The 13,731-nt window shown below is 43.1% G+C and overlaps 4 protein-coding genes across 4 annotated transcripts; 1 reads left to right on the top strand and 3 right to left on the bottom strand.

The window, feature by feature from the left end:
* Positions 1–890: 890 nt before the first annotated feature.
* On the bottom strand, positions 891–3,015 carry BGW36DRAFT_326636 (putative oxalate decarboxylase). Its single transcript, XM_046212738.1, has 8 exons — positions 2,649–3,015; positions 2,510–2,599; positions 2,431–2,446; positions 2,209–2,380; positions 2,075–2,142; positions 1,899–2,019; positions 1,329–1,833; positions 891–1,258 (listed from the first exon to the last, which is right to left on the bottom strand). Exons 1-8 carry the CDS (start codon positions 2,929–2,931, stop codon positions 1,140–1,142), a joined length of 1,374 nt encoding a protein of 457 aa, XP_046068102.1. The 5' UTR covers positions 2,932–3,015; the 3' UTR covers positions 891–1,139.
* A 2,145-nt stretch (positions 3,016–5,160) lies between these two features.
* BGW36DRAFT_41817 (uncharacterized protein) lies at positions 5,161–6,745 on the bottom strand. Its single transcript, XM_046219410.1, has 3 exons — positions 5,466–6,745; positions 5,232–5,404; positions 5,161–5,177 (listed from the first exon to the last, which is right to left on the bottom strand). Exons 1-2 carry the CDS (start codon positions 6,594–6,596, stop codon positions 5,369–5,371), a joined length of 1,167 nt encoding a protein of 388 aa, XP_046068101.1. The 5' UTR covers positions 6,597–6,745; the 3' UTR covers positions 5,161–5,177; positions 5,232–5,368.
* Positions 6,746–9,618: 2,873 nt separating this feature from the next.
* Positions 9,619–10,700, bottom strand: BGW36DRAFT_304074 (putative short-chain dehydrogenase; the record flags this gene model as incomplete). The annotated part of the gene is made up of 2 exons (XM_046211933.1): positions 9,619–9,730; positions 9,796–10,700. The coding sequence occupies 2 exons, from the start codon at positions 10,698–10,700 to the stop codon at positions 9,619–9,621; spliced, it is 1,017 nt and encodes a 338-aa protein (XP_046068100.1).
* Positions 10,701–11,296: 596 nt separating this feature from the next.
* On the top strand, positions 11,297–13,680 carry BGW36DRAFT_303196 (fungal-specific transcription factor domain-containing protein; the record flags this gene model as incomplete). The annotated part of the gene is made up of 5 exons (XM_046211855.1): positions 11,297–11,382; positions 11,429–11,958; positions 12,009–12,040; positions 12,090–13,493; positions 13,555–13,680. 5 exons carry the CDS (start codon positions 11,297–11,299, stop codon positions 13,678–13,680), a joined length of 2,178 nt encoding a protein of 725 aa, XP_046068099.1.
* Positions 13,681–13,731: the final 51 nt, after the last annotated feature.

The raw sequence follows: 13,731 nt of genomic DNA, 5'->3' as shown, positions 1-13,731 counted from the left end.
TTTCCCCATCTGGATATGCGAAAAATTCATTCCCTCCTAGCAGCAAATAAAAAAATCGCGCATAACGTCGGACTATTACGATAGCATACAAAGAGACCCCTCCGCCCCTGCTATTCCCTCAGCCCTTGTGGCCTTCATTTAATTCGTGATCTGCTCAATGGAATCCGCCCATGCTGTATCTGAAGCCTCATGCGAGCTACTGTTATCCCTGATGAGATAGACCCTTCTAGGGAGACGAGCATCCCCAGCCCCAACAGTCCGGATTGTACAATCCGCACGTGCGCGACATCTAGGCGATGAATATGTTCGCCAATCAATAGCATAACCCGCACCAATCGCGCGAAGTATCGCCTCCCTAGCATGTTGATCCACATCGTAATGGAGTCAAATCTAGGAGAACTCGAGTTGGACAACTCGTAGTAGCGTTTGATCATATCAGAATGCATCTAATATTGGAGATAACCGGTCTTTATATTTTAGTTAGGAATTTTAGCGGAGAGAGATACTTGTCCCGAGTTCAGGAGACATTTTGGAAATGCAGACTTGGTGTAATGAATTTCCAATCGAATCTTTCGAGTATTGAAGAGGGTACAGCTGGTATATTCTGCTTTGGTGTAGGTGCAGGCTTAACCGAGAAACACTTGAAAATGTTTGTCTATCTTGGCTACGCTGAAATCATAACTGCGAGCTACAATGAAGGAACTGTTGATAATATTAGAATGCCTCAGGCACCCTGCCTCGTTTGCACCCTCGCTGCTTAGTGCTCAATCATATTGTCTATCATACTCTCAGATAGGTAGTTAAAGTATTTTCTGCTAGCATCAAGTCTAGCTAATTAAGATGGTTGGAATGTGAATAAGGAAGCATTTCAATTTACTTTCTTTCATTCAAGATAGTTAACTTAGTTTGTTAGCATTCGAGACGTCCCTATGTAGTCCAAGTTAAACGTGTTTCATATTTGGATTTCACCCTATATTACACAGGGCACTTATAAATAATTTCTCTTTATCATCAAATTGGTGGTAAAAGAATGGAAAAGAAGTTTGGGTCATTAATTCTGGCCCACGGATATATGCACCAAAAGAGTGTAGTAAGGCACAAAAAAAAGGCAGTGCTCCTTCATTCATCAGAAGACAAATCTACAAGACGACGGTCTTCTTCTCAGTCGAAAGCTGGCTCAAAGTTTCGTTCGAGAGCTTCAGTGTATCCTGAACAATTTGCTTCGAGGTTGAACCGACCCATTGAGCGAGAGAGACATCTGTTCCAAGGATAATATTAGCCAATATTATCTACCTTCATTCGTTGCAAAACAGGTCGAAAGAACTCACCAGAGAAGTGATCGGCCTGAAGAACCTCCAAGAAAACAAGATCCTCATTACCCGTATTTTCAACGTAATGGCTATTCGACTTGGGAAAGTACCCAACATCACCGGCCATGAAGTCAAAAGTAGTCGCATCACTTGGCGGCGTAAATAGCGTGGCACGACCTTGACCCTGTATGAAAAAAGTCCATTCGTCACTAGTTGGATGCCAGTGAATTTCACGCAGGCCGCCGGGCTTGACAGTAACCAAAGCAGCCGAAAAGTCTTTGGCGATAGGAAATGATAATGGATCCACGATCTTAACGCTTCCACCCTCGAGTTCCTCTGCAGGCTGTTCCGAGAAATGGTAAGAGTAGCTCACGGCCTTGGGAACGGTGCCGGCGGAGCCAGTCACGTTTTGCTGTTCGATATCCTTGGGTGCTGGAGTACCGGGAAAGATGAAAAGGTTAGGAGATGGGAGTGTTTGGAATGCTGAGACAGGGACCCCAAGATTCTTGGATAAAACTTCTTTCTATACGGGAAAATACATTAGTATGAATGGAATTCGGTTTGTTAATATAAGATCTATTCACTTACCGGATTGTGAGCGAAGATTTCAGATGCAAGGAAAGTATTGTCTTCCGAGAAATGTCCGTCATCGAAGACTAGCATGAACTCGACGCCGTCATCTAATGCCTGAATACTGTGTGGAATACCGCTAATAAAGGTCAGACTTCAACGAAAGTAGTTCGAAAAGTAATGTTTGTACGTACGGAGGGAAGAACCAAACGTCGCCTTTACCAACATCATCAATGAATGTCTGGCCGTCGTCATTAACGCCCTAAAATCGTTAGGTTAGAGCCTCATGGTTTTTTTTTTATATAGAGTATAAATATCGGTAGAATACCTGAATTCGGCAGGATCCATTCAGAACAATAGACCATTCGGCGGCAACGTGCCAGTGAAGTTCTCGGTATCCACCAGCTTCAAGTCGCATATCCACACCAGCCATCTGAGTAGCTGCAGGCATGACCTGAATATTCTCCTGTCGGGACCAGCCAGCATGGTCTTTTCCTAGTCTTGGTGGTATTAGAATTCGGATGCGAATTATTCAGCTCGATTAGCTTACTTGACGGAGCTTAAACCTAAATGTAGACATGTGCTATTAGTATAATATTATTCGTCGAATAAAACCAGAAATGACTTACCTAGTGGCCATTGTGCATTGATCGTTGCACCACTATCAGTTCCAGGAGGAGCCAATTTGTCGGGGTTTATTTTAGCATAATTCAGGTTACCTAGATTTCGATTAGCTAGTAACTCAACAAAGACGAGATAAATACGGACGTGGCCCAGGGTCTGTTCCACCTAGTTCTCCCCGTATTGGTTGTGGATTAGCCACGGCTGAGAAGTCAAGGTAAGCACCAATATCTGCATCCTGCGTCTGGCCCGGCGCAAATTGATACGATATAGTCTCTGTATTCTCGTTGGAGATGGTATTTGTTGGCGAGTATCCAACTAGACCACTACCTCCTCGTGGATTTGTCGAGAGCGTTGCAGCTGGTGCGGCATTGGCAACTCTGAGGGCCGAGAGGATCACTGAGAAGTAGGACAAGTGCTTGAACATCATGATATCTGATCTTATCAAACTAGCTATGGTTTTTGATTCTTCACAATTATCAGAACTCCAGTAACAGGCCTTAGATAAACCTACAAGAGCAGCAAATTTCAACGGATATATCATACAATTTATACTTTTTGTTGACCATTCTGCTCTATAAATATTCCTCTTCTTCATTGGTTGGATTGATATAAATAACTTACCCTAACAAGCAAGAAACTCCAAGGACGTTCTGAAAGCAAAAGGGAAGGCCCCTGACGTATTCCACTTTCCGGTATCTGCTAAGCAGCACATTGTGATCGCATACAACAGGTAGAGATGTGGAGTAAGTTGACCCGTTACCAGGATCATAAGACAGTCTGATCCATCAATTGATCAAGAATCATCCGGAGCCTACCGCCAAATGGCGTAATGATACTGAATGTAGACAAGCTCCTACCACAAATTAGAAGGTAGTGCTCTTCAATTTGCCGCGTCCATTCTTGGAATGCTTCTTGGTAACCCCGCAGTAGCAATGGATAATTTTCGTAGACACAAAAGCTAGGCATTGAACCGGCGGTGACGAGACATCGCCTTTGCACATGTGGCTGATAGTGGCGGCTAATAAGAAGATGTTTCTGGTCTACAAGCTGGATTATGCAGGTGTATAGATCGCGCCAGCGGATATGTCGAAGATCTTTGTTAAAAAAAGAAACTCGCTTATGAAGATAAGAAATAAGCAACAATAGGATTCTTGGAAAAGAGCCAGTTACATGGGTACAATAACTTTCTATGTTCCAACCCTGGTCATCTCGTGGTCGGAATCATGCAACAGGCGGGGAAAGGATTCTCCCTTTTCCATGCCTGGGATGCATGCACAAGAGTCTCGAGGCCATGAGATCAAAACACGCTACGACATGTATGTACATAAGTGGCTTTATATTTGGAGACATTAGATCATGCAATTGATCGACAAATGGTCTGTAATGACTAGCGTTGAGAATAAATGAAGTCACAGTCATAACTGGCCAATGGAAAGATGTCTCAACACAAGCATGTATGCGATGGCTCTTTCGACCATTCTCACATATCCCAGGACAAGACCTCGCGATTACGTGGCCCGTTTTACTCCGTCTGAATTATGATGGCTTCTTTCTGATCTGTTCTGACGTAGTATTAACCAAGCAATCGATGAAGGAGAAGAAAATGCTTCTCTCCTCACTTGCATTCACCACCCGGAAAGAGGAAAGCCCCCGCATGAGGATTCAAGGAAGAATGATAAAGTTACTAGGAAGAATGTAGATAGTATTGTGGAGAGGAGACCTTGCTAATCATTTAATACGCAACAGGAAAGCTTGCCCCGCACCGGCTTCAAACGATTAGTGCCTTTGTAGCTCAAAGGCACTAGTATTCCGTGCTAGTAGTATATTTCTCTTGATGGGTCACATAGGCCCTAGTTGGATGATATTTATAGAAAATCACATCTCGGGTTCAAGTGAAAAAGGTGGTGGCAGAGGAAGAGGAGAGAGTATGTGCCGCAAAACCAAACACGAATCAGAAGCCCTGCCGTACCGCGGGCATGTAGCAATCGGCCCGGAATGGAAATATGTGTAGAATATCTTCAGTAAGCGAGAAAATAGGCCTGAGGATACTGGCGTTAATTTGACAATTGATATTCGTGCTTTGCTTTAGTGCGAATGATGAGGTGCCGCAACTACCGGGCCTCGGAGTCTTGTTTTCCCTGGTGAATGCCGTGTGACAAAAAAAGGATGTCTTTCTTCGTCCCCCATCTGACAAGATATTGTATACTTTAAACCTACAATTTACGGCGTGCTGCGCCACTGCTGTGCTAGAAGTACACTTCTCACAGTGCAGAAAGGTCCAGAGAAAAGTGAACTTGGAGAGTGGAAATAAAACCAAGCTTTTCAGCCACCCTCGGCAAAGCTTGGGTCGGCGCTTTTATCACCCCGAACTCACTGGCCCCATTTTGCCTATGTTTCAGTTCTCCCCAGTTAGGCCTAGCCAGTTTTTTGTTCTATTATGGGAACGACGCCGTGCATCTGCATAATTTACGGTGTTGCCGCTTTAACAAATGCCCCAACTAACTAATCGTCGTACTGATTGATCTGAATAAAAACGGCACATTAAATTCTAACATCAAGGCTTGATACAATAATATAGATACAATAAATTTACACAAGTACGACGATGTTGGTTTAACCCTTTCGGATAATGACAGATTCCCTTTGAACTGGTAATAGTGATACATCTGAGTCCTGTTTTGAATTCTGTCAGAGAAAGTGTAAAAATTTCAGCAGAGAACAACTTACCTCCGAATAGGTCTCTTTAATCCCTAGAGTCTGTTTTTCCTCGATCCACCCGAACCCGTATCGTACAAGGTCTTTCTCCGAAAGGCCGCGGTTAGAAGTCGCCTCCCGAATCGCGTCTAGTTGCCAATCTAACTGGCTCAAAGGAATCTCTCGGACCTTAGAATGTGTGTCGTCTCCCCAATACACCAGTAGTGAGTAGAGATCTGCCACAAGAATAAACAGGAGAGTAAATACAAGGGCTGCAAGTAGAACGAAATTCGCTAATCCAATGTGGGTCCCTGGTTGAAGACAGCTGTAATACGTATTGTGATAACCCGATGGTAGCACCGAGTTAGCAAGATTCCCACTACCGGATATCATCGTCATGCCGTTTAGGATGTTTTGTAATAGAAATCCATAAGATTCTGGAGCTGTATTTTGCATCATTCCATATGCCAAATCACTCCAATTGCCGAGCGTGTCAGAAGCGGGCATCATGGGCGGCACCCAGTCAGTATGAGTTGGACTGGGTATCAACTTGCATTTGTAGTTTGAAGTTTCAAGAGGGCTATCGCCAGATATTGCGTCAAGAATTATAGCATGCAAGTCTGACTGCTCCAGATTTGATGTTGCAGTGGATGCGCTCCAGACAAGAAACCCAGTAATAGCACCAGTGTCCACGAAGCTTCCGCCATTCTGAGACCATGTATAATTTAACCCAAAGAAAGGCTGACTATCGATCCAAGAAGTCAATGAATTTGAAGAACTCCAGTCCGATGGCGAGATGATCCCATTCGCTTCTTGTGTGCAGTCCCATGCGCCTAATATGTCTTCATTTTGAGGCCAAAAGAGAGTTGCGTTGTAATTAATTTTATCGTATATTCCGAACTCTCCACCGTTGTTTTGAGCTGCCAAGTAAGCCTCATAGACGAGACGTGTTACCGGCCATGTTGTAGCTGGAACGATTGGCTCGGTGCTGTAAGTGGTGATAGTACCGTTCTCGAACGGACAAGTATTAACCAGACTCACGGCGCTTATGAAGCTGTTCGTAAAGTATTGATGCATGAGACTGAAAATACCCGTCCAGATCATAAGGAGTCCAAAACCTCCCCCAGGTATCTTCCGTACTGCCTTCACATAGCTTGCGAAGGAACCTAGTGTGAGCCATGAGACTAGGTGATTCACTGGCACAGTTCTGTGTTTCCCGTTTCGTTTTTGGAGGAGGATTCGTTGGGCTGATCGCTTTAGATAATAGGTACCGATTAAGGAGATTCCAGCATTTAGCACGACGTAAATAGTGGTGAATATGTTTCGCACCACAAGGGGGTCCTTCAAACTATAAACCGCTTTATCCTGGGGACTCCACCAATAATATGGAAACCCCATTTTGGTTGAGTCTGCAAGTGTTTGAAGTGATTCGGTGTAATTAGAACATTTGAAGGCTATTGATATGGGTTATTTCTCAACTTAATATACTACAGCCCTTCCTTCTCAAATGCTGCCCATGAGGCTCTGCAGCGGGGGCCGAAACGTTTGGCTCAGCCGTCAACGGAGCGTAATAACCCACACTGAAGAAGGGGTTCCATTTTGGGTTTTAGCCCTAACAAATAACAGGGATAGCTTCAGCCTTGACACACGTTCCCCGACATACGAGGCGGACGATAGTGCCATGTTCCGTGATTTCGTTCAATCAGCGAGGAGTTGTCGCCTGTCCTATCTCCTAAAAGGGACTTAGGGTGATGCTCGAGAAGGGTTAATAACATTCTCTCATACTCCGATTCTCAGCTGAAAACGTCAGCTGAGTCTTGGCTCCCGCTTCCTCCAATGAACATCCAACAACAACATCAACACGAGGCTAGGCTTCCCTATATATTACTAGCTTATGTAACTAACATGGCAAGAAACGCAGGTACGACCATAGCTAAAAAAGGGGCAATCTATATAAAACGGATGAGGTTCGCATGAATATTTAGACGCCTCACAATTGGCGTTTTAGAGGGTCAATAGTATGGACAGTACTGATTTATAGGCACCATCAAGTCGAAACTCAGCAAAAGAGGCATAGTGTACATGTAATAATAATAATATCTGGAGACTGGAGGAGTACTAAGGCCCGGCCCGTAGCCCCATCCAGATGTCGGGGAGTTAATAACGAGTTACGTAAATGCACTGTGGCTTCTAATATGATTTCTTAATCATTTTTATCATATAACTATATGGTATGCTATGCACGGCCGCATTTATATTCTTCAGGAAAAAAACCTTTTTCGTAAACTGCAACTAAAAGCAGGAATCACACTTGGTTGTTAGTGCAAGTGAGTATCACCCTTAGCTTCTATATCATGATCTGTTATTCAATCTTCTCTTACTTCGGAATGAAGAATTATTATACACTTTGTGCTGTCAATCCCTAGATCTTTCAATTTATTGGAAGTCTGTGTTTGCGTTTAAGATGAGAAATGCAGCGGTCGCGAAATCTGCTTCTTTGAGCTTATTGCCAGAGGGAACTGTAACAACGACTAGATAAGTCTGCAAATTATCCCATAACAGTAATACAGACAGTCAATTGTTCAGACATTCTGGGTCGAAGAAAACAACCAGCTTTCAACATGTTAGATTAAACCGAATTAGATAATTGCAGGATCGCTAAAGCAGCGACCAAAATAACACAAAGCCCACGTCCTTTATCTTAACACCACGGACCAGCCTTTTCAAACATATCGTGCAGGGTATAAATAGACTGACATAAAAGCTTAAAATTGGGACGAAATGACAGTTGGCTTTCGGGTTAGGTTAATGGGAAATAATGCCAAAACATTGATAATAGCGGGTCTGATTGGAGCCTTGGTTGTTGTTCATGAAGCCAGGATTACCCACCTGCTTTCTGGAGTTCCAGTCTTTGGTTTTTTTCTAAAATTGGAATTTGTGGGATTCGCATTGCAAGAAGAGATATTAAATAACTCGGTACCTATAACAGAGATTGATGGGGCTGATAGGAGGGCATGTGCATGCCAGCAGTGAAGCAGCGCTATACCAACCCTGAGCCTTTGCTAAAGAGGCTCTAATCTTTGGGTACGACACCGCTAATCCTTTCCATTGCCAAGCTTAGAAGTAAACCACCAATAGTGAATCAAGGTAAACGTCGAATATTCGATATGCGGGATATTATTTGCGACTAGTCGCTTCTGCAAGTTCGGGAAAATTTTTGAAGTACCGTTGTTTCTACGAGATGGGGTAGTGATGTGATATCCTGCACGAACATGCATTACTGTCAACTGCTATTTATAGCGCCAACATTATTGCCGCCAACTAGCCTCGCCCTAGTCTTGAAATTCACATCAGGGCTGATCATTCGAGACTATTTTAATAATTTGCTGCCACCACAAAATGAACTAATTTTTTCTGATCCGTGGACGGCACTATTTCATTAGTCAATAGGAAATATCTATCGCGTGATATCTATGAGGTTGATGCAGGGCAGATCGCTAGTATTAACTAAAATCAAGCTTACGCCAATGAGAACCCAGGTTTGAATAGTTTAGCACGCCATCGTTTATCTCAATTTGATAGTACGTTATATATTTAGTATATAAGCGAAGCATACATCAAATGTGGATGTGAGATAGTTAGCACTGCGTAGATTAAGAAACTAGCAGTCTCTAGACGATAATTCAGTTCCGGAATTACCTAATAGTCGAATTCAAAAATGGAGGATGATGGCACCATTATATCAGTATTGAAACTGTAATCCACGATCTACTATGTGCACTAGCACAGTTTGCGATATGATGATCAGCCAAATAAACTCATTACTTAACACAACTTGAATTTACTGTGCGCTCTCCCCCAATTTATACGGCACCGTGACGATTAAAACACTATTTAATAAAGACATTAAGATATGCAAAAATGAAGACGTAATCTAGGAGATTTCTTGTATCTTCAACTTGAAGGATGACGCAAGGAAATAGTTTAGAGTATACCTGTGTATTCATGCATAATGTATCACACAGGACAGTCTATGTGATTGCTCAAGCAAAAAAGAACATTTGAGGTAGATTAAAGACACATCAATATCAATGATTAAATTAAGGACATGGCGGAGAAGCTCTAAGGGAACCTCTTGGTCCTGTTCGGATTTATTAGTCGAATTTATATCTGATACATGTATTGAATCTAGTTACATCACTCCTGGTTGCGAAAATGCATTGTCCAAGCATTTCCTGGTATGAAAAAGCATGAAAAGCAGTACAAAAATATGCTCAGGCCTGCTAGTGTTCACGAGTTTTCACTCGAAGAGCCTTTGTGAGGAGAAAAACGAGAGAAGAAAAACAAACACAGAGAAGAAAATGATGACGGACACCTTCTAAATAAGACATTTTGTTTCCTGATACAATCTAATGTCTTTTCAGACATATGATGATATTTCTGGAGAAATTCTCTCAAGTTTTGCAACCAACTCGTCCGCAAATTTCTTCTGTATTCTGACACCTCTCGAATCAGTCACTAAGCATGCCGGTCTAGTGAATAAGTTAAAGTCAGAATATGCTTTCATATAAATTCGTCAATATGTAGGCTCACTTACACCTGAACGTGACAATTTGTTAAATACTGTCCGTTTGATTCCGTTCCCGAAATAACTCCATGTACTAAGGCCCGACTACCTTCCTCGGTGCTTCTAGCCAATAGCTTCTCGAACATCTTTCCTGCTGAGCTCCTTCCTACTTCAGTACCTTGTGCGAGGTTTGATTTGCAGTAGCTCGGATTTGGTGAGTTGATGATGATCGTTGATGATGCAGTGGATGAAGCATTGAGTCGTTCTGCTAGCTCACGGACAGCATATATAACGAGTAGTTTAGAGAGATTATATCGTGCGCCCATATCAGCAGTCTTAGGGTCGTTTAGCCTTGCGAATATTTCAGAATCATCAGAGTCAAGCCCCTTCACTGGGGCCATATAATGCAATGCTGAATTCACAGTGGTGAATCGTGGTGCGATATTGAACTTGGTTCCAGACTCGCGAAGCTTTGGAACTAGAAGGAGCAACAACAAGAAAGTGTTGATGACGTTCACTGTCAATGTACTCTCATTGTCCTCAAACATTGTGAATTTGTCGACCATGATACCAGCATTTGCAAGGACACCATCTACACGGGGAAGGGTCCTGGTTACGCGAGCAGCGAACTCCTTGACGGATTCATAGCTAGCCATGTCCAAACTCCACACTTCGATGGAGTCCTCTTTTCGGCCTGTCGATCCCAGTATCTCAGCTCTTGCCGTTTCTCCCTTTGTTACATTTCGCACTGCCATGATCAATTTTTCGGTACCGAGATTGTTGAGATGACGGGCAGCCTCGAAACCAAGTCCGGTATTTGAGCCAGTCACTATAAATGTTTGACCTCGAAGGTCGGTGTTAGGGGTGGGTAATTTTATGAAAATATTAGAGAAAAGGGTTGAGAATGCGCCATGGGCGGCGTCGGCTGCTGACATTGTGTGTTTGGCGTCGATGTGTAGAAATGTTGCTTTCTTCCTTTTTGTCAAATATATGATAGTCTTCTTTTCAAGTATATTATGATTCGACTGCCGGATATTTATATTCAGCATTGGCATGGAGCCATAGTTGGAGCTAAGACCTAGCCATCATGGAGATAGTAAATGCGGTATGGGGCCCTAATGGGCATCTCCAGTGCATACAGAAATAAAGTGGAAATAACTATTTCCGACGAGTAATAAATCATTGAGAGAATAAAAATGATGGTTTCCGACCGAACTAGCATGTTTTTCTCCCTAGGATCTTCGAAATTGCATTACTCCAGGTCATCAATGCATATTTAGGGTTTTGTGTCTGCGGAGATAATATATCCGCCCCCGGCCAGTAATTCCAGGGCCCACTATTTTATATAGATGCCTATGATTGGCTTATTCGACATGTTTGCTTGGCCCCACAAAAAGCGAGAGCCCAAACCGTTACTCTCAAAGTCACTCTTATTGAATTCCAAACCATAGGCCTTGATTTTCTTCTTCAAGAAAGAGTACCGACATATATGAGCACCGGAACTATTGTTGGCGAGATTGAGATAGTCGAAATGTTACCAACGGGTAAGCAAGCGATATATAGAGATAATAAACGGAATCGGCGGCCAACATCTTGCGAGCAATGTCGTGTACGAAAGTAAGTAGGAAGGGCTTGAAAGTGAAATTATCCTCACAAAAGTTAGAGCAAAATGTAACCGCGAGTTACCGTGCGACGCCTGTATTAAGAGAGGCGACAGGTCTCTCTGCAAATATGCAGGCAACGCTATTCGCAACCCCAAGCCTAAAAACAACGTGGGAGAGCGACTCCAAAGAGTGGAAAATCTGGTTTCTGAGCTTCTCGAGGGAGGAATTATCAACGAATCATCTAAAAAGGAAAGCAATGAGCCTTTAGGGGACAATAGCGCGCTAGTTTTCACGAAGACGACGCCAAATGATGAAGAAGCAACGATACAAAACGAAACAATTCAAAGGGGTCATTTAGACTCCACCCACTGGCTTTCTATTTTAGATGATATTAAGGAGGTTCGACAGCACCTTTCACAATCAGAAATTTATACACCCGAAGAAAATGACATCGATAATGAACAAGAGTTGGACTTGGTTTTGGGACCCACGGAGCTATCAAGAATCCAAGATATCATTCACTCTTTACCACCGAGACCAATATGCGACAAACTCCTCTCACAATATTTTAATTCAACTTTCAATTTACGTGCGTTATTGTTCATCTCTTATATGATATTGGCGCTAACACCTTTGAAGCAATCGTACATACAGTTAAATTTCAGAACGAGGTTCGTGCTTCAAACCTTTGAGATATAACCTCACTGAACGGTTCTTTAGTACGAAAAGTTTTGGCAAGACCCGACCACAGCGCCACCCTTGTGGATTGGACTTCTGTTCTCCATTCTTGGTGTTGCAGCCGCTGTACTCCAGGCGATGGGCCAGGGATCGAAAACCGGTACCCACACTACACTCTCAGTCAAAACCTTTCGAACTAGGACAGCAGAATGTCTCGTTATGGGAAACTATAAAAATTCGTCCTCGTACACCTTGGAGACTCTGGTACTGCACCTTCTCGGTAAGTATGTTGGAAAGCCTGACTCTAGTTTTGACTCTTGGTTCCTTATGGGCAATATTATCCGTCTGGCTTTACGATTCGGCTACCACCGGGATCCAAAAACTCAACCAAACATTTCACCTTTTGATGGTGAGATGCGGAGACGGTGCTGGCATGCTATACTCCAGCTTGATATATTACTTTCTTTCCAGATGGGGATGCCCAGCATGATTCCAGAAGAATTTTGCGATACAGAGCCCCCAAGAAATCTTAATGACTCGGAGCTTTCTCCCAACCTTGAAACACTTCCTCCCCCCAGACCTCTCTCTGACTGGACTCCCATTCTTTATACTATTGTCAAAAGCAAAATTATGGGCATGTTTAGAAAGATAATTGCCCACACGCAATCATCAATGTCTTTTCCTTCCTATCCTACAACTATCGAATTGGATGGCAAGCTTCGAGAAACATATGCAGCAATTCCAGACGATTTCAAGATGAAACCAATCAACCAGTCCTTTACAATATCTTCCGGCTTGATAATAAGCCGATGCACAATTGAACTTCTCTTCTTGAAAAGCATCATGGTCCTTCATCGGCGATATCTCAAGACAGAGAGACTGGATCCACAGTGGGAATTTTCCAGACGAGCTTGCATCAATGCAGCTCTTGAGATCCTGACGCGACAGGCAGATCTACACGAGGCAACACAGCTCGATGGGCGGTTATATGAGGACCGTTGGATGGTGTCATCACTGACCAGCCATGATTTTCTTCTTGCGTCCATGGTGGTTTGCCTGGAGTTGTCTGTACTCATGCGATCGTCTCCTGCCCATTCGCTACACTTACCCTCATCGTCCTTGTTGTCAATGAATGATTCCTCGATTTATATCAGGAGACTACTGGACGCCTTAATAAATTCTCAACGCATCTGGGCGTCTCGGAGTGTATACTCCAAAGAAGCTCGCACCGCAGCGCTGACATTACAGCTTATGATAGACAATGTACAGGGAAAGAAACAAACTCCTAGTGTTTATATGGATACTGAGAGCCATAACACGGGCTCTTTACATGATGTTATAGATCCGACTACAGTTGCTGCGCTTCCTGATACCAGCGAAGCTCCAGACGTATCCTTCGCCGAGACCATGACAGACATGATCCATGGAACTGAAAATCTAGATTGGGTTCGTTACATTAACTTTCAGAGACTCATTGACATTTGTGGCTAAAACTTAGAAATTACAGGCTCTTCTCGATCAATATCTTCTAAACCCTGGATCTCCGACGCCTCAACTGAATGTTACTGGAGATAATTGGAGCTTAAGTGTACTCGATATGGAGGCAGATGCATCGTTTTATCAATCATATTAAATCAGTTTTAGCATTGCGTATCTTTTGATAATAAGAGCAAGTTTTAGTGAA

This window comes from Talaromyces proteolyticus (genome assembly GCF_021365285.1).
Source record: "Talaromyces proteolyticus strain PMI_201 chromosome Unknown BGW36scaffold_11, whole genome shotgun sequence".
Lineage (NCBI taxonomy): Eukaryota > Fungi > Ascomycota > Eurotiomycetes > Eurotiales > Trichocomaceae > Talaromyces > Talaromyces proteolyticus.
This window is presented reverse-complemented; position numbering and strand designations above follow the sequence as displayed.